Below are 25716 nucleotides of genomic sequence, written 5' to 3' on the forward strand. Positions count from 1 at the left end.
AAAATCTTAAATATATCTTGAATCTTATAACGGAATATGGCAGAGTTCTTGGTTGGAGAGAATGCCTCTAAGTAAATCTCCCTTACTGTGCAATGTGGCTAATAGGTTTTACTATTCTATAGCTATGGTTAGAAACTGCATAGATGCAGAAAATAGTTATAGCTGTGTAGTAATTCTTGCCTCTTTGGAATGCTGTGATGGTCTCATTGTCCTGGATTACTCATTAACTGACCTGAATGGATAGTTTTGCTTTTTTTAGGGAGAGTATTTTTTTTTTAAGCTTTCTTGAGATAATTGACATGCAAATAGATAGAGGAATATTGAGAATGAGCTAGGTGATAATGCTTCTGTGACTGTTACTGATTACTGCTATTGGATAACTGGCAACATAAATAACTTTCAAGTGGAAAAGGAGAAGCAGTTCACCTGGTTTTTGTTTGAAAATGTGTTCTATCCACTGTACACAGATTTTGCTTTTTTATTCTGTTGGTGTCAATTTAAATACTGCATATTTTACATGAATTCCTGTGTAACACCATGCTGTTCGGTGATGATGATAGGCAAAGAAAAGGGAACTGTGTAAGTGGCTTTGTGATTAACAAATCTTAAACTTTCTTACAACTTTTTTGTAAAAAGTATATGTACTTAATGGAAAAAAATTCAGATACTATAGGGAAGTACAAAGAAGGAAGCAAAAATGTCTCCAGTTTCCTCACCACCCAGAGAGGACATCTCTGTTAACATTTTAGTGAGTGTCTTTAGTTACATCCTTTCATATCTTATGCTTGTGTGCACATACATTTTCCCTCTTTCCCCTTCTTCCCTTTCTCTTAGGCATTAGTACACCATTTTACAGAGATAGCTATTTAGTATCATTGCTGTATTGCAGCCTAATTTCTATTTTATTTTTACTCACTGGACTTCTTTCTATGGTAAATAAAAATAAATCAGTTCACATGATTTTTAATGGTTACACGCTATTATAGGTATCAAAATCCACATGACACATGACTGAATCCCTAACAAGAGATATTTTAGTCACTTCCTTTTTAAAAAAAATCATACATTTAAAAAATATGTGCAAAACTTAATTTTTTCTACATACATTATTTTCTCTTTAGCTCTAGTTCCTAGATGTTGGGAGTACTAGGTCAGCTTATTTTTTATTTTGATGCATATTATCAAACTACTCTCAAGAACAGTGTTTAGGGTATTACCTAGTTATGACAAACTTCATAAAGGATGGACTAATGAGTACTTTTTTTTTTTGAAATTTATGTTTCCATAGTTTCAAGTTGTTATATATATATATATTTTTGCTGAGCTTCTGAAAGTTTTTCTGTTTAACTCTATCATAATATGAAGCTTATTTTGAATAGATTTTTACTTGTAGGTTCTGATGTACTGATACTATTTCACTCTAAAGATAGCCAAATTATAAATAGGAGAACTTCTGTTTAAGACAACATTGAAGTGTATCTCTTGGAAGCATTAGGAATTAACTTTCTTCCACAGTCTTCACAAATTTGATTCTGATTTATTTAGAAATCATATTTACTGTATTTGTGTGTTTATCAGAGAGCCCAGATTGCTTCAGAAAACAGATTGATTTCACAGTAGTAGTATTTTAGATGTTAACTTTTAGCTTATAAGGTGAAATTTTGCTGGTCTTAAAAAGGTTAGTTTCTGAATAGCCCAGAAGTTGAGTATGTTTTGATAGTAAATTTAAAATGGACCATATTTGGATATACTTGAAATAAGGGGAAATAACAGCCCATTAAATTCCAAAAAATTCCTGTAAAAATGTGAACTTGGAGGGTCTCATTAGCCATTTGACTTCTTTCCATTTCATCCTGTTCCTCTTTATTCTATATTACTTATGAACACTGAACACTGGTAAAAATAGCTCTGAATAGGGCTGTTGTTTGTCCTTGTGTCTCATCTTTTTATGCCTTTATAGATCATTTTATCAAGGCACAATGCTTGCCAATTCCTGCCTTTTCCCCTCATTATCAGTATCTCCTCTTTTACCTACTCAAGTAATTCACTGCTCTTTGCCCTTGCCAGGAGACAGACAGACAGACAGACAGACACACACACCCCTTGGACACAAATCTTTTGAATTAGTCCCAGCTGGGCTCTTGTTAACTCCAAAGAAGGAAGAATAGTCATAAAGATGGTAGATTGGAGTAAGTTTTAGAAAAAAAGTAGATAAGGCTAAGATATATACCAACATTTCATATCCTTTTTTAAAAAAAAATTTACTTGATTCAGTCAAGGACAGTGGAAACTTGATCTGTTCAATCTAACTGGATTTCATCAGTAAGTCATTAAACAAAACTTCCCCTTCTCTTCCTTTCTCCCCCGCCTTCCTCTTTTTCCTCCTCTTCTTCCTTTTCTATTTCTGTTTTTGTCTCTTACTCTCTTTAACCCTGGTTGAAAAATATAAGAAGGATTGGAGTTGAGTAAGATTGGAGTCTAGTTGGTCCATTGGGATGATGTTGCAGTAAACCTGAGAGCAGATGATGGTGGTGTAGACTAGGGCACTGATGGTGACATATGTAGAAACAGTTGAATCTGAGAAATATGTAGGATGTAGAACAGATATCTTGATTTGATGCTTCAAAGTAGGTTTCAGAGCAGAGAATATTAGAGAACAAAGAGTTATTCAATAAAAATAAAGGAACAGTTCTTTAAGAGCATGGATGTACCATTCTTAAATGTGTATGTACTTAATAGCAGGGTTAAAATATGAATATATGAGACAGAGACTCATGCAGAAAAATGAAATTGGATCATTTCCTTACACCACACACGAAAATAGACTCAAAATGGATGAAGGACCTCAATGTGAGAAAGGAATCCATCAAAATCCTTGAGGAGAACACTGACAAAGGACTTCTATCCCAAACTGTCAAAATTCCAATAAAAAACAAATCCAAAAACAATGGCCAAAAAGTGTGAACAGACATTTCATGATAGAAGACACAGAGTGGCAAATAAGTCATTTGGGAAATGCAAAATAAAACCACATTGAGATACTACACACCTATTAAAAAGTCTCAAATATAAAAGTCTGACCAAAGCACACGTTCCTGAGTACCTAGAGCATCTTGATCTCTCCATAGTGTGCTGGTGAACATATTAAAGTATAATACAACCACTTTGTAAAACAGCTTACCAATTTTTAACAGTGTTAAATATATATCCATACGAAGACTTGTACACGAGTGTTCTTGGCAGCTTTGTTTTTAATAGCCAAAAACTGGAAACAACCTTTGTCCATTGGATGAAAAGATAAACAAGTTGTGGTATAGTGATGTTATTGACTGTTAATCAGTGAAAAAGGAATGCAGTATTGGAAGGCAGTGACATGGATGAATCTTAATGTTGCCAAATGAAAGAAGCTAAGGAAAAAACCAGCATATAAATATGTATGTCAGATCCATTCATATTATTCTAGAAAATGCAGATTAATCTATGGTGGCAGAAAGCTGATCTGTGGTTGCCTCAAGACCAAAGTAGGGCGGGGCACCTGGGTGGCTCAGTGGGTTAAGCCTCTGCCTTCGGCTCAGGTCATGATCTCAGGGTCCTGGGATCGAGCCCCGCATCGGGTTCTCTGCTCGGCAGTGAGCCCGCTTCCCCCTCTCTCTGCCTGCCTCTCTGTCTGCTTGTGCTCTCTCTCTCTGTCAAATAAATAAATAAATAAAATCTTTTAAAAAAAAAAAAAAAGACCAAAGTAGGGGAGTAGAGAGGAATGGGAAGGAGGGATTTAAAAGAAGCTTGTGGCAACTTTTTGGCATGATAGATATATTCGTTATCTTGATTTGGGTAATGGTTTCTTGGTTGTCTGCCTGTGACCAGAGTTATCAAAGTTTACATTTTAAATATGTGTGGCTTATTCATATGTCAATTGTATCTAAATAAAGCTGTTAAGAAAAAAATTAGCAGGTCAGGCTTCATTCAGAGAGTAAGAAGGTTATTGATAGCAACTTAAGCCATTAAGACAATAAAGTAAGTTGAGCTCTTTCTAAGGATCTTTACCATGGAAGGTATTTAATGGGTTTTATGGGTTTATTATGTGATTTTTTAAAAACCTGAACAATACTCAAAAGCATTAGTGGTTTCTAAGCCATATGTCACCTTAAGACAACTTCTTCTTACAGACCTTTTTGACATACTTGCAGTGAAATACTACATAAGACTTTGTGTTCTGTTTTCATTTAATATAAACTTCCTGATTTTCTACTTAATTTTAAAAACATACTAATGGTTGTTACTTTTTATTTTGTTGCACTATTTATTAAATTAGTGCCTTAATTTCTGGGACTCATTTATTGCGGTCTTAAATAAGTGTTCTCTTTGAAGTGGAGTCCAGCAGAGTATTAAATACTGAATTTTACTTTAAAAGCAACAGTTTCCATGGAATCATGTAATAGAAAAACATAAAATTATGTTAAACCTAAGTTAGAAAACTTCATCAGAAAATTACTTCATTTGTAAAAAAAAAAACAAAACCCCTATCGGATAGGAAATGCTTTATCATTTTGGTGGAGTGAGACGTCTACATTGAAATGTTAATTATTATTTTTAAGTATAATAACAATGGCAGTAGTGCTTCTTAAACTAAATGTGAGTAGGACTCTTGATTTAGTCTATTTCTGTTTAGATAGTACAGGTAGGGATCATAGCTAAATGTTGTGGGATGGTGTCAGTTTATAAAAAGCACTTGGCTGTTTTTGGCATGCAAGTTAGTAGTGGAAATTTAAGTGTATGAGAACCACAAACTATTTTTATTGATAAATTCTCCCAAAATGATGTATGTTACTTGACTTGAATAAACATTGATTTTTTTTTTAAACGTGCATTTAGAGCTGTTTAAGAAATGCTGAAAATTAGGATTTAAAATGTAAGTACTAGAATAGAAATAGAAATTATAAATATAAATATAGTTACCTGTATATGAAATAACAAATATAATAGTGTAGGAACATACCCTAGATAGTTATGTAAGGATTATGAAAATCATAGGGCAGGAGTAATAAAACTTTTTATTCCATTCTCTTTAGAGGTGTTGAAGTTAGACAGAAAATTTGCACAACCCAAGTCCTTGAGTCTTCTTTATAAATGTAACCTTCACTTCCTAAAGCTAAAAGAAATTAATTCCTTTCTGATGAACAGATATTTGATTTTAATATGATATACTGGTTGTAGTCAACCAGTTTTGGCTTATTTTTCAAAAAAATTGTTCTTTTTAACACGTTAAAGGTGTGTGCCTATACTGTTTTGTTACTTTATAAATCCCGTATTTATAATTTAAGCCAAAAAATTAAAGTCATTTTAAGAATACATCTTTAAATGTAGTTATTATTTTAACTAATTGTATCATAAGTATATCAAAGTTTTCTCATTATTTTAATAATTGTTAATTATTACTTTAAATATTTCTGATAGTTCTCTAATCTGGCTAGATGGTATAAGAATTTGTATTACCTGTTAATAATAGCCCTACTCTGTTATTCCTAGATTTTGGTTTGTGTTGTACCTAAATCCTCTGTAATTGTTTTTTTCTGTCAGTTAAATCCATTAACCTTTTCTCTAATCTCAAGTACTCAGAGCTGAATAAAATAAACTCCTAAACCATCCACTCAAGGGAAATGCTTTGCCATCTTAAATCAGAAAAGAGAAAGGAGAGAGGATTTTAGGCTTTTCTTTTCACTTAGTATTTAAAATTCATTGTTGGGTAGGTTGCATCTTTGTTGAATCTGTAAAGGTTGCAGTTTAGTGTGTAAAGTTTCATGGTTATATTAATTTTAATAACTTCTAATAAATTTGGAAGCTCTTTATAATTTATTAAAATGACATTTTATATATATACTTTTTGTTGTTAATTCTTGCGTAAATCACATTCTGTATTCATACAAAAACAACTTAATGTTTTGTCTCTGACTAACTGTACGTATAGAAACAAATTTCCAATTGGACATGAACTTAAATTTGTGGAGGTGCTCCATGTCTCATGACACTTTAAAAAAAAAAAGATTCCAGCTTTTATCTTCACAAAACAATGGGAGTTAGGGCAGTGAGGGTGGACAGGATAGAACAGAACAAAGCCAGCTACTCTGGGTAGCCGGCAGCAGTCTCTTCATCTTGAAGACCTCATTAGGGGCTCCTGGGATTATATATGATTTGTTTGGGAATGGTGGAATAGACTTTTCCCTCCTTTTTCTCCTGTGTAGGATCCTTTAAAAAGTAAGCTTTCAAATTAATTTGAAATAGATTTAATTGAGAGTAGCTCAGCTTTGAAATCTGTTATTCACAGTAAATATAAGATATAACTGACATGGAAAATGAGTAATACCTAATTCTCAGGAATATGCTACTAAGATTTTTTTGTTTACACGTATAATTTTCTTTGTCCAAATTTGCTCTTAGTAATCTTATAATCCTCAAGTCTCCATCTCTTCTAAGCACTCTGGACTCTTACCAAGATACTGATTACTTTTATCTTGACTCTCATCTTCTAAAATAGATTTACGATTAACTGAAACACATTGATTTAGCTCTGAAGTGATCTTGTTAGTAGCCATTCGTTCCCTTAGAACTAGGGAGTAATATAATAGTAAAATGCATGGACTTACTTTTCTAGATATTTTCCCAGAAATTAAGGAATTGACCATACTTTTGTAGAACATACCACTATTTTTGAAAACTTTAGAATTTGGAAGTGTTTGAAACAGACACACACATGCACTCAAAAAGGTGATAGGAGAGGATTTTTTTTTTTTCTCTTTGAAAAATATATTTTGGATCAGGCCTGGGATTGTTTTGTTTTGTTTTGTTTTGTTTTAGAATTTCATATCTTAGATGTGACAGTTAAAGAGATTTCATTCTTTAATATATTTTAATTAAGCCCAGTTTAACATTTCTTCTACATTTTATGAACTTTGCATTTAACATTAGCAGACATGTAATTGGTAAACTCATTTGTTGGAAAGTTTAAATTTAGGTCAGCCTGTTGACTTACAGTCTTCTGAATCTAATAACTTGAACTCTAATTTGGCAGTGTAGAGTGGTGCCCTTACTGAATTAGGGAAGCTATCCTCGGGTTGTACAGGAATTAGTCCATCTTATTTTCTGCCTTGTGTGGAAATGCATTTTTACATTCTAATGATCGGTTCTAAAAGACTTTTAAGTGATTGAATGCTTTACATCATGATTCAGTGCATTTTAAACTTAGTTTATATGTATGCATAGAATGTGGGCTGAAGTGTGAGCCATACTAAATTATCTCCTTGGCTGACCATTTGAAAGTTGAATTCAGAAGATTAATGTGAAGAGTGATTGAATCTTTATTATGCTTGGGCATCTAGAATTTAAAATGGTCACCATTTCAGAAAAATTGAGGATATTTATTTGTTCCATGTTGACAAAATACAGGCCATTTATGAATTTGTTATGCAGTCTCATAATGTTTCAGTAGTTCTTAAAGCCTAAAGTACTATGCCACTTGAATATATAAAATGTTGTGGCATAGTACAACTGTGAAGAAAATTTTTTTCCATGTTATCACATAGTAAAATACTTGAAATATCAACAAAAGTTACATGTGATACTTGTAGGTCATTGAAAGCATTGGGGCCTCTTAGGTTTTTCTTATAGCTTGATTCCTCCCACCTTTTCCTTGTTTTTAAATGTTTTTCTTGTGTTTACTCTGTTACTTAAATACATGGCACCATATTATTGGGGAAATGTCTTAAGTGTCTTAAAAAAAGGAAATGATTAATTTTGGAAGAAAGGCGCTTTTGACCTTTATCCTGGTAGAAGTGGTTTGAAGATCTTAAACTTGAAACTTGTTGCTCAGTTTTGAGGTAGTCTCAACCTCCCAGTTCTCTAAAATGTGTTAGGATAGTTTGGTAATGATGCATATTTGACAGTCAAGGCAAATTTTACATGTTTCTGGGGTTAAATTCTGCAAATGAAATATTAAAATCCTCAAATTTGATTTAAAAATTTCCTTCAAGAAATTTAATTATTACACTCCAAAATACAGAAACTAAAAACACTGTAAATCCTTTCAATAAAATATTTTACTCCGTAAATCATTGTGCAATAATGCCTAGTAGATTCAATGTCTTTTTTGGGCTTAAAGTGTGTTAACTTACTATATTTGATTTTTAAATAGACACCAAATCCTACTGCAAGCGAGTTTATTCCTAAAGGAGGATCAACCTCCAGGCTGAGTAACGTGTCCCAGTCAAATATGTCTGCCTTCTCTCAAGTGTTCTCTCACCCATCCATGGGAAGTCCTGCTGCTGCTGGATTAGCACCAGGTAAGTTGAGTGACTGTTTCCAGTGAGTTCCAGATGTCAAATCTGTAAGCACTATTTGCTATTAGTTTATCAGAACTGAAATTGTATACTTGAATGATTCACATTTAGACACATTCTGAGTTTTATGTTCTTAGTTTTGGTACCATAGATCAAATGTATAGTTGAAAATTTTAAACAAAATTTAAATATAAACAAAAATTCAATATAAGCATGTTTAAAAGCACAAAAGGAAATATAAAGTAGAAAATGGTTTATTAGAAAAAATAATCTACTTGGACCTTAGTATTTCCCTATTTTTTCAAATCAATAATAATGCTGTTTCACTCAAAAACTTCTGTAAAAGCCTCAGAAATAGAATATTGATATGTATATATGCTTCAGAATCTTCTTTTTACAGTAAGTTTCTAAAAAAAATTCTGTGTCATTCTAAATACACGTTTAGGTGTATTGTCTTTCAGGTGTTTGATTATAAATCTATAGTAGTAATTTTAACTTGACTAAAGTATTATAAACAACAGTAGGAAAGAAATCTATTTAGGGGTTGTCAAGGTCGAGAAAATAGTACTTTTCAATCATTTTTTTATCCATGTTTACCCATAATGGCTGAAGAATTTGAATAAATGCACTGATACCTCAGGGGTCCAATGTGACCCTTCCAGAATCCTATTTTCTTGAAGTCCTCTCTTTTTATCTTAAAAATTCATACAAATTTTTCATTCTACTCTATATAATAGACATTTATTTTAATATAGAAATATGAAAAATTTGTTAAATAACATCATCCATCCCTGCTGCTGTGTTACCTTAATTAGAAATCCAAGGTGTGGAGAATTATGTTGAATTTATAATAAGTGCAGAGTAGATTATCTTGTCTCTATAAACTGTTTGAAATTACTCACACGATTTTGTTTCTAGAACCTGTGCTGGTTAATCATCACTTAGTCTTCAGTGTTTCAAAAAACAGAAATTGGATGCCATTGAAGCCAAAGGGTCTATCTAGATCAGTCTGAAACTAATATTGCCTCCAGGGCTTAATCCAGTTAATAAGATTCATCGGTTTTGATACTGATATTGAAATCAAAGATCTTTATGAAATAAAGAATGAGAGTAGTACTGATAACTTTATGAAACAGAGCATCAGGTAGTATATGAAGTATCAAGCATACTTAGAGGCAGAATATCCTTATGTTGCTAAGGATTTTATCAATGCTTCTTTCTGCTACCTTTTTCCTTCTTGCTCTCTTCCTTCCCACTCATCTTCCCTTCCCTTTCGACCCATTCCCCCTCTCCTGTCTGCTTACCTTTTCTTCTACTTTGGCTCTTTTCAGGTTCAGTTAAATTTGTAAATATTTTCCCTTCTTCCCTAGAGAGCAGTGTCAGAGTTGAATATCCCTGGTAGCCTAAAAGTTTTACTTGTAAGTAATATGCTACTATGATTTTTGTCCCATTGAGGTGTGTTCACATTGTTTACATGAACATAATCTACATGTCAGCTATACATCTAAAATTTCTTAGAGATTGTCCAGACTTCTGAGCAGTGTTTATAAAGAACGCACAAACACGGTATCCATATGCCAATCAGAAAACTTTGGCTCTCTTAGTGAAGTACCAGTTTATTTTGGCCTGACAACACGTCTTTGCCTGTTTCAAAAGTAATTATTTTGTTCACATCTTTGATCAGATTAGTTCAGGCTTGCCATTAAAAAAAATAAGCTTTTTAAATATTAAAGGAGTTAAAAATGCCAAAGGAAATTTTAAATCTTGAAAACAATTAGAAAATTTATTAATGATTCGTTACTTCTTTAAGCTCTTTGGTAGGTAGGTAGGTAGATGTTTCATTGTGTGTAGGTAGAAGTTTCATTGGTCTCAGTTGGGTATCAACAACTTAAATTTAGGATGAAATTAATATAAAACATTAAATTAACTGAGAAACTACTCTTTTATATAGCTCTATATTCTTCTAAATATTTTAACATTAAAATGGTCATTTTATTTCCTATTAATGAAAGTAATTACTGTCTGGAACCTTTGGTAATAGATCAGTATACATATTAAATGTATTCCTGAATACCTATTATTTAAAAATTGTTCTTCATTCAAATGAAAATCAACTAATAAGATTAAGTATTTTCTACAAATACTGGAATGATGAATGGTTTTGCATTTATTATTTCTTCATATTTTCTCCTTTTAGTTAATGGCTTAACATTTTCTGGAGAGGAACAAAGAAAAAAATGTCTTTCATCACTTCTTACCCACAAAAATTTTTTTTTCCCCAAGGCCTGGGAAAGGTTTTTGGTATTTCTGCTTTTAAGTTGTAGAATCAAAAAGGTGGTAGAGTTTATTTACTTACCTTAGTGGCGATTTAATTTATCTTTGCTGCTTCTTGTCTACTGTAGAAATAACCTATTGATCATTTTCAGTTTATGAAGTTTCATTTTCTCTTTTTTAATTTGTGTTTTAGAAATTATTGCCCTTGGAAATATGTCAGGTACCATTTTTCTAAAAAAAACATGAAACCTTAAATACTTTGGCATGCAGATGTCAACTAGAGTAATGTCATTTTCATTTTGACAAAAAATGTGAACATATTTGAGCAAAATTAAGTAGATAATTAGAGTTTGAATTTCCTCAAATTATAAGGAATTAAAAGCCTTCCTGGAACACAGTAGATTCTGAGTGAATCCTGAGTGAATATGTTCTCATCACTTTTAAACCTGATTTGCATTTTTAAAAAGCTTTACTACAAAAGTAAAACTTTATATAAAAGTTGTTTGAATTTATTGATAGCTAATTAGGTTTCAAAGGTATTTAAGTTATTAAAAATATGCAGCATATGTTAAGTTGCCATTGAATTGTACACACAGCCATTTTCTGCTCCTTTAGGAAATCAAGGATTTATAAGTTTAGTTGTTTTATGCACAATTAACCTAAGAACAGTAGCTTGCTACTTTCTAAGTATCTGCTATGCATAGTTACAGGAGTATTCGGGGTATGGCACTCAACTTGGACTTCATAGTCTTTGAGATAGTTACATGCATATTCTTTATTTGTAAATGTACATTTTTCTCTGATCACAGCATGAATTATCTTCTTAGAGATACTGACTTCGGAAATTTAAGAACCACTGGCTTAACACACACTTAGCAAAATCTATTTCCTAAATGTGTTTTAGTAAGAATGTTTAAAAAGTAATAGATAAAGATCTATTTTTCTATTAGTTTTTGCTTTAAGTGACGTTTTTGAATAGATCTTTAGAAATGAAAATATGATTACAGTAAGTATATGAAATGATAGTTTATGCCTTAATTTTTTGTGCCATGAAAACGAATTTTATCATGAGAACTAATTGTTGAACGGTTTTTTTAGTCAGAATTTTTCCTAAGAGTCTTTTGACTTGATAGTGGACTTAGTAGACTAAGTTTTGCTGTGCTTTAATTACCTCAGTATTAACCATAGTCTGTTTGAGAGTGATTTTAAGAGAGGTAGCAGTGGGAGCATACATTTCAAGGGAGTTCACCAATATATTTGGTGGTTTAATGCACAGTTGTGACTCAGGATTTGAGCATCTCTTGTTCTGCTTGATTGTGTATGGATACTTGGGAGGGGCAAAGAGAGTTTTTGAATTTGAAAATGCCATCATTAATTTATAAAGAAGAAAGAGAGCCATAAGTGACTTTCAGTATTTTCAAAAATTCATTCTTTAAGATGAAGATGGTGCAGATTTTTGGACCATTAGCTGGATTTTAGTATGTTATTGTGACAAATCTCAGATCATTGATTTGGGGAGAAGCATTTAATTATACTACATGTAACATTATTAAATAATTTTATTCATTTATTATAAATCTTACTGTAATAGTCTAGAAAAATCTAATGAAAATATAATTTTAGATCCAATTTTTTGGAATAATCTTTTATATTCTTGAGGTTGTTGAATTGGGTAAAATCAGCTAATATTTATTTTTTGGCTTGGGCAAGGTGTGGGGAAAAAGAGGACAGGAAAGGAAAAGGGGAAATTAATATTTTTCATCATTTTTGTTCTAAAATATTAAAATATTAAACCATATATATATAATTTTAGGTATATGTATCAAATGGTGCTACTTAAAAATATTTTATTTTTATAATGTTGAGATAGATCCTAAAAAGGATATTTTCTTTTTAGTTTTAAAGTTCTGTGCTAAAAAATAATAAAGTTCTGTGATTCATTAGCTCTGTGGCATTTCATATTATTGGCAAAGAAATGGAGGTGTAATTTATTTCATTTGCGTAGTTGTTGGTTTATGGAATAATTTGATACTGGTCATTGATCTAGGTGGAACTTTTTGGAGTCAACATTAATTGAGCCTTGTGCCACTGTAGAGGTGACTTTCCTAACAGATTATCATCTAACTTCTTCTTAGTAATAAGGAATTCATTAGCTAAGCGAGCTAACTCAGTGTACGTTTTAAGTTTGAATAAAAAAGAAAGTTGTATCTCTTGCTAAACTAAACTCTGTCTTGTCTTTTATTCACTGGACCTAGTTCTTTCTCTTTGTGTTGAATGGGGTAAAAATTAGAATCTTTTCCACGTGATAGCCCTTTCAAATACTTTCTTTTTTGGACAAGTTGTACGTATGTGTGTCCATATAACTGATCAATTTGTATGACTGAAAAACAAGAGAGAGGGCAAATTGGGATATGTTGTCAAAATTAACAACTCATATAGGTCAGAAATCACGAACTCCTCTAAGTCATTGTGGTTGGAACACTGCTGTGGATAAAATCAAATGCATAGATATATCTACCCTGCGAGCTGTGTTACTGCTCTGATATCCAGCTCAGGAGCCTATGTATCTGTGGGAAAATAGGAAACTCTACTAATAGGTTGAAGCTGTGGTCTTGCTGATAGTGAATATCCAAGTTTATATTTAAAATTGTACTGTGTATCTTAGGTTCCACATTATAATCACTGAAGGCATAAAAACTTCATAATCTATCATTTTAGATTATTTTATGTTTTGCTCAGTGGTAAAATTACTGAAAATAAAATTATAAAAATATTTATGTAATTCTTAAACATCACCATGTTTTATAGTATGTTACTCTAGTTAGATTTTCCTATCATTATTTTCTAAAAGTCTACTGTTAAATGAATTCTGTGGCTCAACCCAGTCAGGAAACTCTGCCATGATTTTTTTTTTTTTTTTTTGGATATTTCAGTCTGAATTGATTTGTCTGAATTGTTTTTACTCTTAATAGTAGTAGAGGTAATCTAGCATTAAAATATTCTTCTTTGTTTAAAAATATTAGTCTAGATTTCCTAAGCATATTACCAGTTCCCTGTTCCCTAAGACAACCATGTCATTTCTTATCTAGCACAAACAGGCATATAGATGGTGCCTAATAAGTGCTTACTCACTTAAGCTTCATTTTTGTCTTGGGAAAAAATGTTTTAATTGGTCGGTATTTTTAAATATAGTGAATTTTAATGATTTCATGAACATCTTTGAAAACTTCTAAATTGCAAATGTTCAAGAGAATATAGATATTAATAGTCCTATAAGAACAGAAATGTGCCATTTGAAAATTTGACTATACCAGAACTAGAGTCACTTTGTGTCTTGAGGTGCTGAAACATTCTTAAAACCAGTGAAGATATTTGTAAGTATTATTTTTAAATTGCATGTTTCCATTTTTTGTAACTACTTTGTTTTTCAGGTATATTCTGCAGAATCACTCAAACCTTTCCAGGTTTTCTAATTGGGGAGTACTTTCTACATTCAAAAATGAAATAAAAATTTATACTTAAGATCAGGGGTCTCTGAGGTTTTTTTGAAGAGAACCTTTTCATTGCCCTGTAATGTTAAGCTCATCCTAGATGGAGACTGCTTTTTGTATGCATGTATATGGATACAGATGGTGCTGTCCCAGGGAAGATTTACTAACAGTAGAACTGTAGAGCTATAACCAGGTTGGGAATGCCTGTGGGCCTGTATTCCCTTCCCGGTTGGGAATTTCAGGAAACTGAGGCGAGACGTTAATGGCGCAGAGGGGGATGTGGCTGCTGCAGCTGTCTTGGAGACCTGTCAGGTAAGGCTTAATAGCTACCAGTAGATACTGTTCTACTGGTTGGGGAATCTCTGGTTAATACATCTTGTTAGGTTTTAGAGGTCCTATTGTGGACTTCCTGTTTAAATCTCATGTATTGGCTAACTTGTCCCTTACCTATGGGGTAGGGACTGGATGGGAGCGGGTAGGGGTTTCCCTTCCACTGAAGTTCAGTGATCTACTATTACAGCAATATCGGCTTCTCTTTGGCTGCTTTCATTGGATCATGACTCAATTACCTTTAGAACATGGTTCTAGTTATAATAAAATAGCTGTGTGGTTTTTGGCACACCCTTTGATCCCTGTGTTTTAGCATCTTCATTTCTATAAGAAGCTAATATTTGATGATTCTAAAAGTCTTTCTAATGTAAAATTCTATTGTTTTGTGACATGTTGATCTGTAGGTGATAGGCACACTAAAAAGAGGCAGAAATGAACAGAGCAATGAGAGAGGTAGCAAAAGGAGAGTTGGGTATTTGTACTAGACTTAAAAGGAACTTTAAAAGGTACTGGACTTCCTTGACATTGTCTGTCAATGACAAATTGTCATTGACAGAAAATCCCACCAAGGCTATCTGGAGATGAGGGGAGTTTTGTTTCAGCAATGTAGGATTGGAATCTGGGGTAAGTAAATCAGAGTGTTGTAGTGGTTCTGGATGAAATGAGGCAGAGAGCGCATGTATTAGTTAAATGCCCAAGAGCATTCTGGATTTCTAGCTGGATGTAGAGAATTGGAGTCAGGTCCCTGCCCACTCCCCGCTTCCCCCTTAAGTCAAATGGGTTGAGAGCTCAGGATCATTTCTTCTTTAACCTTTTGGCTCAGTGGGGCCTGGTGCATTGTATGTACTCAATGAGGGAGAGAGTGTGTGAATAAAATTAACTGTGCTGTGTGTCATGTCTTTAGTTGGGGGTGATCCTCTAATTCTATAGGAATGACATGAAAGGTGGCAGCCTCTTCTTTCTTTTTAATTTTTTTTTTTTAGAATTTATTTTTTAATTTAAAATCAGTTAATTAACATATAATGTATTATTTGTTTCAGGGGTACAGATCTGTGATTCATCAGTCTTATGCTAGGTGCTCATTACAACACATACCGTCCCCAGTGTCCATCATCAATTACCCCATCCTCTCACCCCACTCCCTTCCAGCAGTCTCTTCTATGTCTTGAATTTTCCCTGATTCTTCTCATCTTGACTAGTCAAATTCATATATGAAAGCCACCTGTTTTCTTACTCTCTTTTTTCTTTTCAGATGTGCAGTCCATGTGGAGCACATGGGAAAGGTCTTAGAAAAGGAGAGGAAATGGGGCGCCTGGGTGGCTCAGTGGGTTAAAGCCTCTGCCTTCAGCTCAGGTCACGATCCCAGGGTCCTGGGATTGAGCCCCGCATCAGGCTCTCTGCTCAGCAGGGAGCCTGCTTCCCTTCCTCTCTCTGCCTGCCTCTCTGCCTACCTGTGATCTCTGTCTGTCAAATAAATAAATAAAATCTTTAAAAAAAAAAAAAGAGGAATTAAAGATGTATCTATTTTAAAAGCCCTAGTACACATAGGCTAGTAAAGCCTAAACATAAATACTAGCAAACAATCAAATGTGGACTGCATGTTTATGGTGATAATGTTTAGTTCTGGATTTTTTAGTCATGACTCTCTTATACATTGATATGTCTGAAATGAGATATTTTCTTGTGATTTCATAAATATCTTCCTGTATTGTAGATGCGGTTTCCAGATTTTAGATTGGTATTCCTATAAGTAGTAACTACTAACTGATAGTCCCTTTGGGGGATTTTGTACCTTAAAGAAAACAGTACAGATCAATAGGATGTTAGTATAATTATTGTCTCCAAACTGCTCCCTAGACTATAGTTACTATGGCTTGTACTCTTATTGTCCATTGTTTGTGATGTGGTAGGCTAACCTGCTGAAACAAACAGATCCAAACTGTAAGGGCTTCTTCACATGACAAAACTTATTTCTTGCTTTTCTACTAGTCCAGGGCAGATATTCAGGTTGTCTGAGATGCTCTTTTCCATGAAATCAGTTAGAGACCCAGATCAGGTGGTTTCTGGGCATCTCTCCAGGCAACTGGAAGAGGAGGAACATCAGTGGGATGTTGGTATGGACAAGCCTGGAAATTGTCTGGTGTCCAGTAATAACTGTCCACCAAAATTTGAACTTTGGTTTTTTTAAGCAGTTAGGTTTCATTTGCCAGTCTTCTTTTGATGCAAGATTTTAACAGTTGATCCTCGTTATCTCATGTCTATACATTTTAGGACACTATCTTATTTGCATCTTTGGTATCTAAAGATATTGATAAAGAAGCTGCAATAATTGATTTATTTAGGATCACAGGAAATGGAGGTTTCCAGCATACTTGATTTTTTATTTATTTACCTTTTTTTTTTTTTTTTTTTTTGAGAGAAAGAACGCACACAAGCAGATACGGGTTTGGAGGGAGAGGGACAAAGAGAATCTTAAGCAGGCTTCCGCACTCAGCATGGAGCTGGATTCAGGGTTCGATCTCATGACCCTGAGATAACAATCTGAACCGAAATCAAGAGTCTTGAGACGGATGCCGAACCTACTAATCCACCTAGGTGCCCCGCTTGATTTTTTTTTTTTAATATATCAGAAGCTTTATGGCTTTAACTGTCAAAACTTGAGATTTTCAGCAATTTTTCATAGATTTCTAAAATTTGTAGTACTCTTTTGTTTCAGATAGAATATAATCCTTTTTTTTTTTTTTTTTGATGGCTCATGCTTAACTTTGTCCGCCTCAGTGATCATATTGGGCCAGAATCGAATTGATACCCTTTAGGTATCAGAGTTTTTAGAGCAGTTTGGTTCAAGTTATATAATTACTTAGATTCTTCACTTTCCCATTGTCCTCTTACCCCAGTATGTTAGATTATAATACCTTGAAGGTAAGGCCTTTTTCTCTTGCTCTCTGAACTGTTGAAGTGCTCCTGAATGGATATACTCAGGCAAGTTTATTTGAACCCTTCTACTGAGTTCTTACTGGCATTTTATTGATGACTGTGTTGTGCTGTTAGTATTCTTACCTTTAGGACAGTTCTCAAATTTGAGAGTCCATCACAATCACCAGCCTTCTTGGGTCTCATCCACAGAGTTCCTGATTTCATAGGTTTGGGTGAGCCAGAAAATTTACTGTTCTAATTTGTTTCCAGGTATTGCTGATAAGATTGCTTTTCTTGGGAAGCTCTTTGAGACCTCACTGTTCTTAGTGGTCTATGCTGTCTTCTTTCCCCTTTTTTCTTATAACCCCTTTCTTTTCCTCCTGATCTGCTGAGGGCTGAGAACACACACACATTTTTTAGTACTTTTTTTTTTTCAAATAAGAAAAAGACTTTGAGTTAAGGACTTGAATTGTTTCCTTTGAATAAGGTACATGGACTTTAAATTATCCTTCAAGACTAGTTTTTTTCTAGTTCTTGGCTATGTTCTGGATAACTGAAGTGATCAGATAAGTTTTCCATTGAATTGTTACAGGGGTTACTGAAGCTCATTCAAGAACATAAACAGAATTAAAAAAAAAAAGACACCTGGGCAATGGAGATTTCTTCCACCTTAATAATGGTAAAAGGACAAAATAGTTTTTAAGTTAATTACTATAATACATTGATGTCTATTCTGGCTCCTGATAAAGACCATGGCTCTTTAAAATTTTAAACTCCATGGATCTTGAACCAGTAATCAAATACCTTTTGTTTACATGTTATATTTTATTATGTATGCTTTAAAGTTTTTATGTGGAGGTCAACTAAATTGTTATGTTAGAGAAGTAGCAGGTATTTATTGATTCTATCACAACATTTTCTTGAAGTCAGACTTCAATTTTTGTTTTAAATTTGGTATTAGCTTTTATTCATTGGAAAGAAATCCAAAGTTAAAATAACATTAATATTAGCCTTACATTATTTTTGTGAATATCTATAATTTTTTAAAGATTTTATTTATTTATTTGACAGAGATCACAAGTAGGCAGAGAGGGAAGCAGAGAGTGGGGGGAGGGAAGCAGGCTCCCTGCTGAGCAGCGAGCCCGATGTAGGGCTCGATCCCAGGACCCTGGGATCGTGACCTGAGCTGAAGGCAGAGGCTTTAACCCACTGAGCCACCCAGGCACCCCAGTATCTATGATTTTTATAATCAGACATACCTGTCTTAGAGTTAAGTTTCTTGTTTATAAACAGTACAAACATAATTTGTCACTATGAATGAAGAATCCATTTACTCAAATATTCATTATCATTTGAGAAGCAAAAAATGTTTCTTTTGATCTAGAAGAGTTGGTTTTGTTATGAGATAGCTGTCCTCCTCCCATTTGGTTTTAACCCTTCGTTTAAATAGCATCAATGTTATGATTTAAACAATCGCCACCATTGTAGAGGCTAGGAAAGATCCTACCATTTTAGATCATTAGTCCAAGTTTGGGGACAGGCAGGTCACTGTTATGTTTCTTCAGATATTACGGTGATCAAATTAAGTACCTACCAAACAGGCCAGAGGATACAGTTCTTAAAATTGTAATTCAAATCTATACAGTCATTTTTTAAAATGTGGATAAGTTATTAACACTTTTAGGGTTTAGGCACTATAGATTACACGTAGTTAATATTCTAATACTTGTCAAATTAATTAATGAAAACTCATGGAAATAAGGCTGTTAACAGAGGTAAAGTTGAAGTTAGGCCAAAGGGAAGAATACTGTTTGTAGACATGGGAAGCCAAACAGATGTAGTATGTCAGAGTATGTGGTTGATAAAACTCAAGTTAAATTCCTAATACGAATTTACAGCGTTTGCCTAACTTTGGTAAATGAGATTAGATAAATTTTTTTCAGGAAGCTGTAGGACACGTAATAGATTTTTCAAATGCTTTTAGTGTTTTTAATAGCCAGGTAGTCCAGATACTTTTTATCACATGTAACTAATCAGCCAAAATGAAGTAATGATTATATAAATCCATTGTTAAAATTTTCTAGAGGTTGAGGAGAAAACCAGAGATGAAAACTGAGTTGTATTTATTTTGGCCAAATCCACATGGCTTCTATTAAAGGTTACTTACATTAAAAAAGAAAGAAAGAAAACTTTTTGACGGTGTTAAAACTTTTCATTTTTCTTGTGTAATATAGTGAAGACAAAAATATTTGTACTTTTCATCAAATATAATTTTTATAACTGAAATGTTAACCGTGATTCAGTATTTTAAAGCATTTTGTGCTTTTTCTTTATATTTTCCTAAAAGTAAAAATATTGCTGGTTCTTTATACTTTTTAAAAGAATGAAAAACAATACTTGTGATATCTTCTCGGTCCTATTTAAATAATTTTTAGTTCAAAAATTTTTTTTTTTTTGATGGAGTCTTTAAAAACAAGATTTAGGTTTGTGCTACTCACTACTATATTAAAAGGCTTAAGGTGGATACTGAAGGGTGGCCAAATAAGAGTCAAATCAGGAATACCACAAGTACTGGAGGTTCTTTGAATCCAAGGTTCAGTTTACCTTGAATCTAGATTTTGGAGACTTCAAGATTAGAAAATTGTTCTATCACATCTTTAAAAAAGCATTTCAGTGGTAGCTGATGATTTGATTCTCTTCCTCTCTATGTGGGATGCATTTGCATGTAAGACGTGAAGCTCTACTACCTTCAATTAAAAAAAAATCTAGGAAATACATACTTCATTGAGAATTTAATTTCCATAAAAAAAATCCACAAATTTAGATCATATATGTATTAAGAATCAGAGTAAGTTTTCAGGTAAGGTATTTATTTTTTATTAATTCAACTTTTGTCATGAATAACCTTTAGCCACAAAATTGTTCAAAATGCTCCCTTTGGATGAAAGCTGTAATCTTTCAGGAAAGTAATTTATATGTAAGATCGAAGGTTATATCATGCCTCTGTTAAGTGTGATCTGTGAGTATACATATTCCCTATCCTTTTTATGGAATGAGTTTTTAGGTTAGGCCCGGTACAAAACTTTTACCTGTATTTTCAGGTTAGAGTACTGTTTTTTCCTTATTATTATTTTTTTCCTATTTGAAAAGGTTAACAGATACCCAGAATGCATGTTGTTAAACTAGAAAATGAGAATTTAAAACCAGTAATTTCAAACAAAAACGGATATATTGGTGTAATTGGAAGAATTGTAGACAGTAATTTTGGGTGGTTGCTTTTAGTAATTCTGAAACAAAAACAATTCGAGAAGTTCTCTTAGTAATCTTATCTACCTAAATTATTAATGATGAAATCTTAAAACAGTTTGAATAAAAGACTATAAACAGGATAGAGTTTTCTTTGCTTGTCTGATTTACAGTTCTCTGTGTTTTTTTGTGTTAAATGCTTATATTCCATTTAATTCATTTATTACTTAGCACAGTATTATTTAAATTTGGTTATGCATTTTAATCTCTTCTATAGAGAAGCAGGGATTTTTGTGATTTGCTCAATTGCATGGTTTCCTAATATTTTGGAAATTATGACTGTCTTACTCTTGGAGTTGTGACTTCTTTCTTTTGGAGGAAAAATACATTGTGTGGCTTGTGTGCAGTTTTTTATGTTGCAAATTAATTTCGTGTATTGGACATTTTATCTGTTCCTTGTGGAAGTTTGAGAGCTGTCTCAGGGGTAGAAGTGAAGTAGGTTCTCATCTCATTCTCATCATTTCATTTCACTGGCAAAAATCAGATTTATAGTTTTTCTTATTTACTAATCTCCTGAGAGAGCGCTCAAATTTTCCATCTGTATTTTATAAAGGAATATATTTGTAACTTAAAACTTTCATCTAATGAAAAGTAATTTATTTATAATTCTGTTGTGTTAAAACTTGGTAAAATAGGGGCGCCTGGGTGGCTCAGTGGGTTAAGCCTCTGCCTTCGGCTTGGTTCATGATTCCAGGGGCCTGGGATTGAGCCCTCATCCGGCTCTCTGCTCAGCGGGGAGTCTGCTCCCCCCCCCCCGCCCCCTGCCTGCCCCTCTGCCTACTTGTGATCTCTCTCTGTCAAATAAATAAATAAACCTTTAAAAAAAAAAACTTGGTAAAATAAATAACACATTTCCAATTTTTAAAATTTTGATAAATTGACATTTAGGGATTTTGGTTCTCATACTTAACTTTTGGAGATATTTTTATATGTACCTGTATTCACAGGACATAACTAGTAAACCACATGGGGGAATTGCTTGGAGAAACTTAAGGAGATATTGAGACTTGGTTTTATTATAAAGTTTTTACTATATTCAAACTACAGTCAGTAGGAAATAGGACACCTGCTTGCCACCCCCCAAAAGGGGAAAGGTCTATTTTAAACGTAATTGTGTAAATTAATCCTTTCGTTTTGTTATTTCAATAATTTTGACTTTTATGACTAATATACAGTAAGACAAAGTGCTGTTGCTTATATTCTGACTGTAATGGATTTATTACCTCATGGCCTCAGCCATTAATACTAGAAAAACCTACTAATTAAAACTATGTGAAAATTAGCTTGGATTAGTGTTAATCTTTTAAAGATTAACTGAGGATGTATGTCAACATTTTCCAGGGTGTTTTTAAAAAAATTTGTGACCAAGACCCACCCTAAACCCACCATTCCAATTTCTCACCCAGATCCTCCCTTCCTTTCCCTCCAGTTCTGCACATGTCTGTTTTTAGACAGCTGATCTGGCAATTCCAATGTCTATTCCTAGAACCAGTACTTTAAGGGGTTAGGGAGAGTGGAGAAGCACTCCACTTCTTACAGTGGGGCAGAGCAGGACTTTTCCCTTCCTCAGATATTTTCAGTCACATATATTTATAATTAAAAGAAAATATTACTGTGTTGTCCTAAAATTTTTCATTTTTGGAATTTTGATATGAGTATGATGGAGCTGTTGTGGGTATGCATGTGAATTGTATACATTATAAAAAAAAATTATAGGTAGCAAGTATCCTAAACTGGTTAATTCATTTCCCCAGCTTCATTTCCCACTTAAGCTAGCTAAGCTGTTTAAAAATCTCTTAATTACCCTAGAAGAATAGTCCTTACTTCATTTCAGGATTTATTAATTATTCTGCATTCCATTTTTGGATTTAAGGTTTTTTCTTATCAGGGCTTTTATGAAGTTGGGTAAACCTATCATCACCCTCTGAAAGATGCTTGAGTGAGAAACTTAAGATTCATCTTTGCTCTCTTCCCTCACTATCCACAGTGAGTTAATGAGTAATCTAGTCGATTCAATTTGCATATGATATCTCTAACATACATTAACATACACTGCCCCTGGTCCTAGCCATGATAGACTAATTGGTTTACCCCTGAAGTTCATTTCCCATTTAAAGGCAAAAGTAATCTTAAATATAAATGAGGTCATGGCCTTCTAATTGTTAGTAGAATAAAATCCAAGTTCCTTACTATGGCTTACATAATTCATGTATTGTATACTTGTCTAAATCTTACCCTTCTACTCTCCCTCCACATTGTGTATTCAGTTACAGCCGTGCTGGCCTTCTTCAGATAGGTCCAGCCCCTTTTTGGCTCATGCTCTTGGCATATGTTGCTCCACCTGTTCTTTTTGTGACTAGGTCTTTCCTTCTCTCAGGTGTCAGCTAAAATGCCACAGAGGAAAAGTCCTTGACTAATTTAAAGGACATTTCCCACCATTATTTTCCTCAGGTGGTTCTTTTTATTTCCTTGTCCGAACTTACTATAATTTGAAGTTTTATTTTTGTTTAATTTAGAATGATTGGTCTTCTTTATGCCCATTGGAATATGAAGTCCCTGGTGGTGGAAACTGTGTTTAGATGCTAAGTGAATATTTTTAGAATTAAAACAATTTTAAAAAAAAGGATTAAAACAGTTGAAGCTAACTGTTTAAAGACTGCTGCTTTCTTTTCTGATTAAGTAAGCCTCATCCCTTTAACTTTACCTCATAGAGGACCTACTCTGTTAAAAAGTATACATCATATTTGAGAATACGTATTTGAACATGGTCAGCCCCCTGCTCCCATCTCTGTGCCTTTGTTTTGACCTTACTCTTCCTGGAAGCTCTTCAGTTTCTTGAGATCTTGCCTGTTTTTCATTGATTAAGGTCAAATGCCTCATTTTCTTTCCCCAAAGCCATTTCTACCTCTCTGGTCATTCTTCTCTGTGCTGCTGTAGTGCTTGAGTATATCATAATATATTTTTTTAGTTTTGTCTATGTTTTGGGGCACCTGGGTGGCTGAGCCAGTTAAGTGTCCTCTTAATTTTAGCTCAGGTCAGGATCTCAGAGTAATGAGATTGAGCCTTGCGTTGGGCTCCATGCTCAGCAGGGAGTCGGCTTGAGATTCTTTCTCTGCCTCTCTTGCTGCCCCTCTCCTGCTCACTTGCACATGTGCTCTCTCGCTCTCTCTAAAATAAATAAATCTTTAAAAAAAATTTTTTTTTTTTTACTATTTATATACATTTTCTCCACTAAAGCTAAGTGCTTCTTCTGGGGGCGCCTGGGTGGCTCAGTGGGATGGGCCTCTCCCTTCGGCTCAGGTCATGATCTCGGGGTCCAGGGATCGAGCCCCACATCAGGCTCTCTGCTTGGTGGGGAGCCTGCATCCTCTTCTCTCTCTGCCTGCCTCTCTGGCTGCTTGTGATCTCTGTCTGTCAAATAAATAAACAAAATCTTTTAAAAAAAAAAATGCTTCTTCTGAAGGTGTTTTTAACATTTTATCCATTATTGTGATCTCACATGGAGCCCTAGAGTAAATTTTTAAATTAGAAAATTTTGAGCACTTTTGTGGGCTTTATTTATGATAGAGTGTGAACTTCATGAGATAGGGACTGGGTCTTATTTCTTGAATTCCTGGAACCTTGTTCAGTTCCTAATCTAATGCAGTGGTTCCTGTAAGCTTCCATATAGTTACAGATTAATCTTTGGTGCTTCTAAAATACAGCCTTCCCTGCCCCATCTAAGATCTACTGCATCAGAAACTAGACAATTGGAGCAATGTCCTTTGTATTTTTAAAGATTTCATAGGAGATTTTTTTTTTTTTAAAGATTTTATTTATTTGAGATAGAGAACACAAGCGGGGGGAGCAACAAGAAACAAGAACAAGTAACAAGAAACAAGAAACAAGGGAGAAGGAGGCTTTCCACGGAGCAAGAAGCTGGACATAGGGCTCGATCCTGGGACTCCGAGATCATGACCTGGTCTGAAGGCGGACGCTCAACCAGCTGGGCCACCCAGGCACCCCAGGAGATTCTGATATCTGCCCTTTTACTTATAAAGAAAAAAAAAGTTCAGAATGCCAGAAAATTTTAAGAAAAGTGAGGTTTTAATTGATTTGAATGAGGATGTCCAGGCCAGAAAGGTTCATGGAAAAGGAAATACTGGAGATGGGTTTTAAAGGATGGAAAGGATTTCTTTAAATTTTAAACACTGTTGAGAATCTGTGAAGTTGGTTGGGTTTTGTTTGTTAGTTTGTTTCAACCAGTTGAGTACCATAATCTAGAAATGCTAGATTACTCAGTGAACTTTCAAAAAGTAATTCAGCCTAATAGTTAGGTAAAAAGACTGAACAGATTGTGAAAAGAATCTCAGATGTGGTACCAACGCGTAGGCTTGAAGCAAGTTTCTGTTAGAACAGGCGCTGTTACTCCTAAGTGCTGATGGTGAGGAAGTCCATGGAGTTTCCTTAGAGAAGCTAGGTTAGGGCAGGGTGTTGTTTTGCTTTTGTTTTAACCAGTTGGCACTTTGTCGTTGTTGTTTTTTAAAAGATCTTATTTATTAGAGAGAGAGAGTGGGAGTGAGTGAGAGGGAGTGAGCGTACACAAGCAGGGGGAGAGGCAGAGGGAGAGAGAGAAGCAGGCTCTTCACTGAGCAAAGAGCCTGGCATGGGGCTGGATCCCAGAACCCTGGGATCATGACTTGAATCAAATCCAGACGCTTAACTGACTGAGCCACCCAGATGCCCCTGTTTTGTTTTTTTAAAACAAGCTGTGGGTGGGTACCACTGTGCAGTGATTCCACGTGACAATTTAAAGGACTATCATTAGCTCCTATGGATAATTCTGTTCTCCACCTTAGGCTTTTAGTCACTGCTCTTGTTATATAGAATTTCTTTTTCACTTATCTTTTCAAAGAAATATCTTTGAAGTCTACCATTTTTTTTGATGCATGTGGTGTGATATTTCATCTCTGTTATATCAGAAGAGTAGGATTTCATTTTAAGATTAAAATCGCTAGGCAAGTGTGCCTGACTGGCTCAGTCAGTAGAACATGTGGCCTTGATCTCAGGGCCATGAGTTGGAGTCCATG

At 34.0% G+C, this 25716-nt stretch overlaps 1 protein-coding gene across 6 annotated transcripts in view; it reads left to right on the forward strand.

Moving 5' to 3' along the window:
- The window catches only part of PAN3 (poly(A) specific ribonuclease subunit PAN3), a 126448-nt gene that overhangs the window by 48149 nt on the left and 52583 nt on the right, over positions 1 to 25716 (forward strand). For all 6 annotated transcript variants that reach the window (XM_032879971.1, XM_032879966.1, XM_032879967.1 and 3 more), the window contains one exon: positions 8186 to 8333. In XM_032879971.1, coding sequence (XP_032735862.1) covers positions 8186 to 8333 — 148 coding nt within the window. The remainder of the gene's footprint in view (positions 1 to 8185; positions 8334 to 25716) is intronic.

Source organism: Lontra canadensis, unplaced genomic scaffold (genome assembly GCF_010015895.1).
Source record: "Lontra canadensis isolate GAN:19392208 unplaced genomic scaffold, GSC_riverotter_1.0 scaffold67, whole genome shotgun sequence".
NCBI lineage: Eukaryota > Metazoa > Chordata > Mammalia > Carnivora > Mustelidae > Lontra > Lontra canadensis.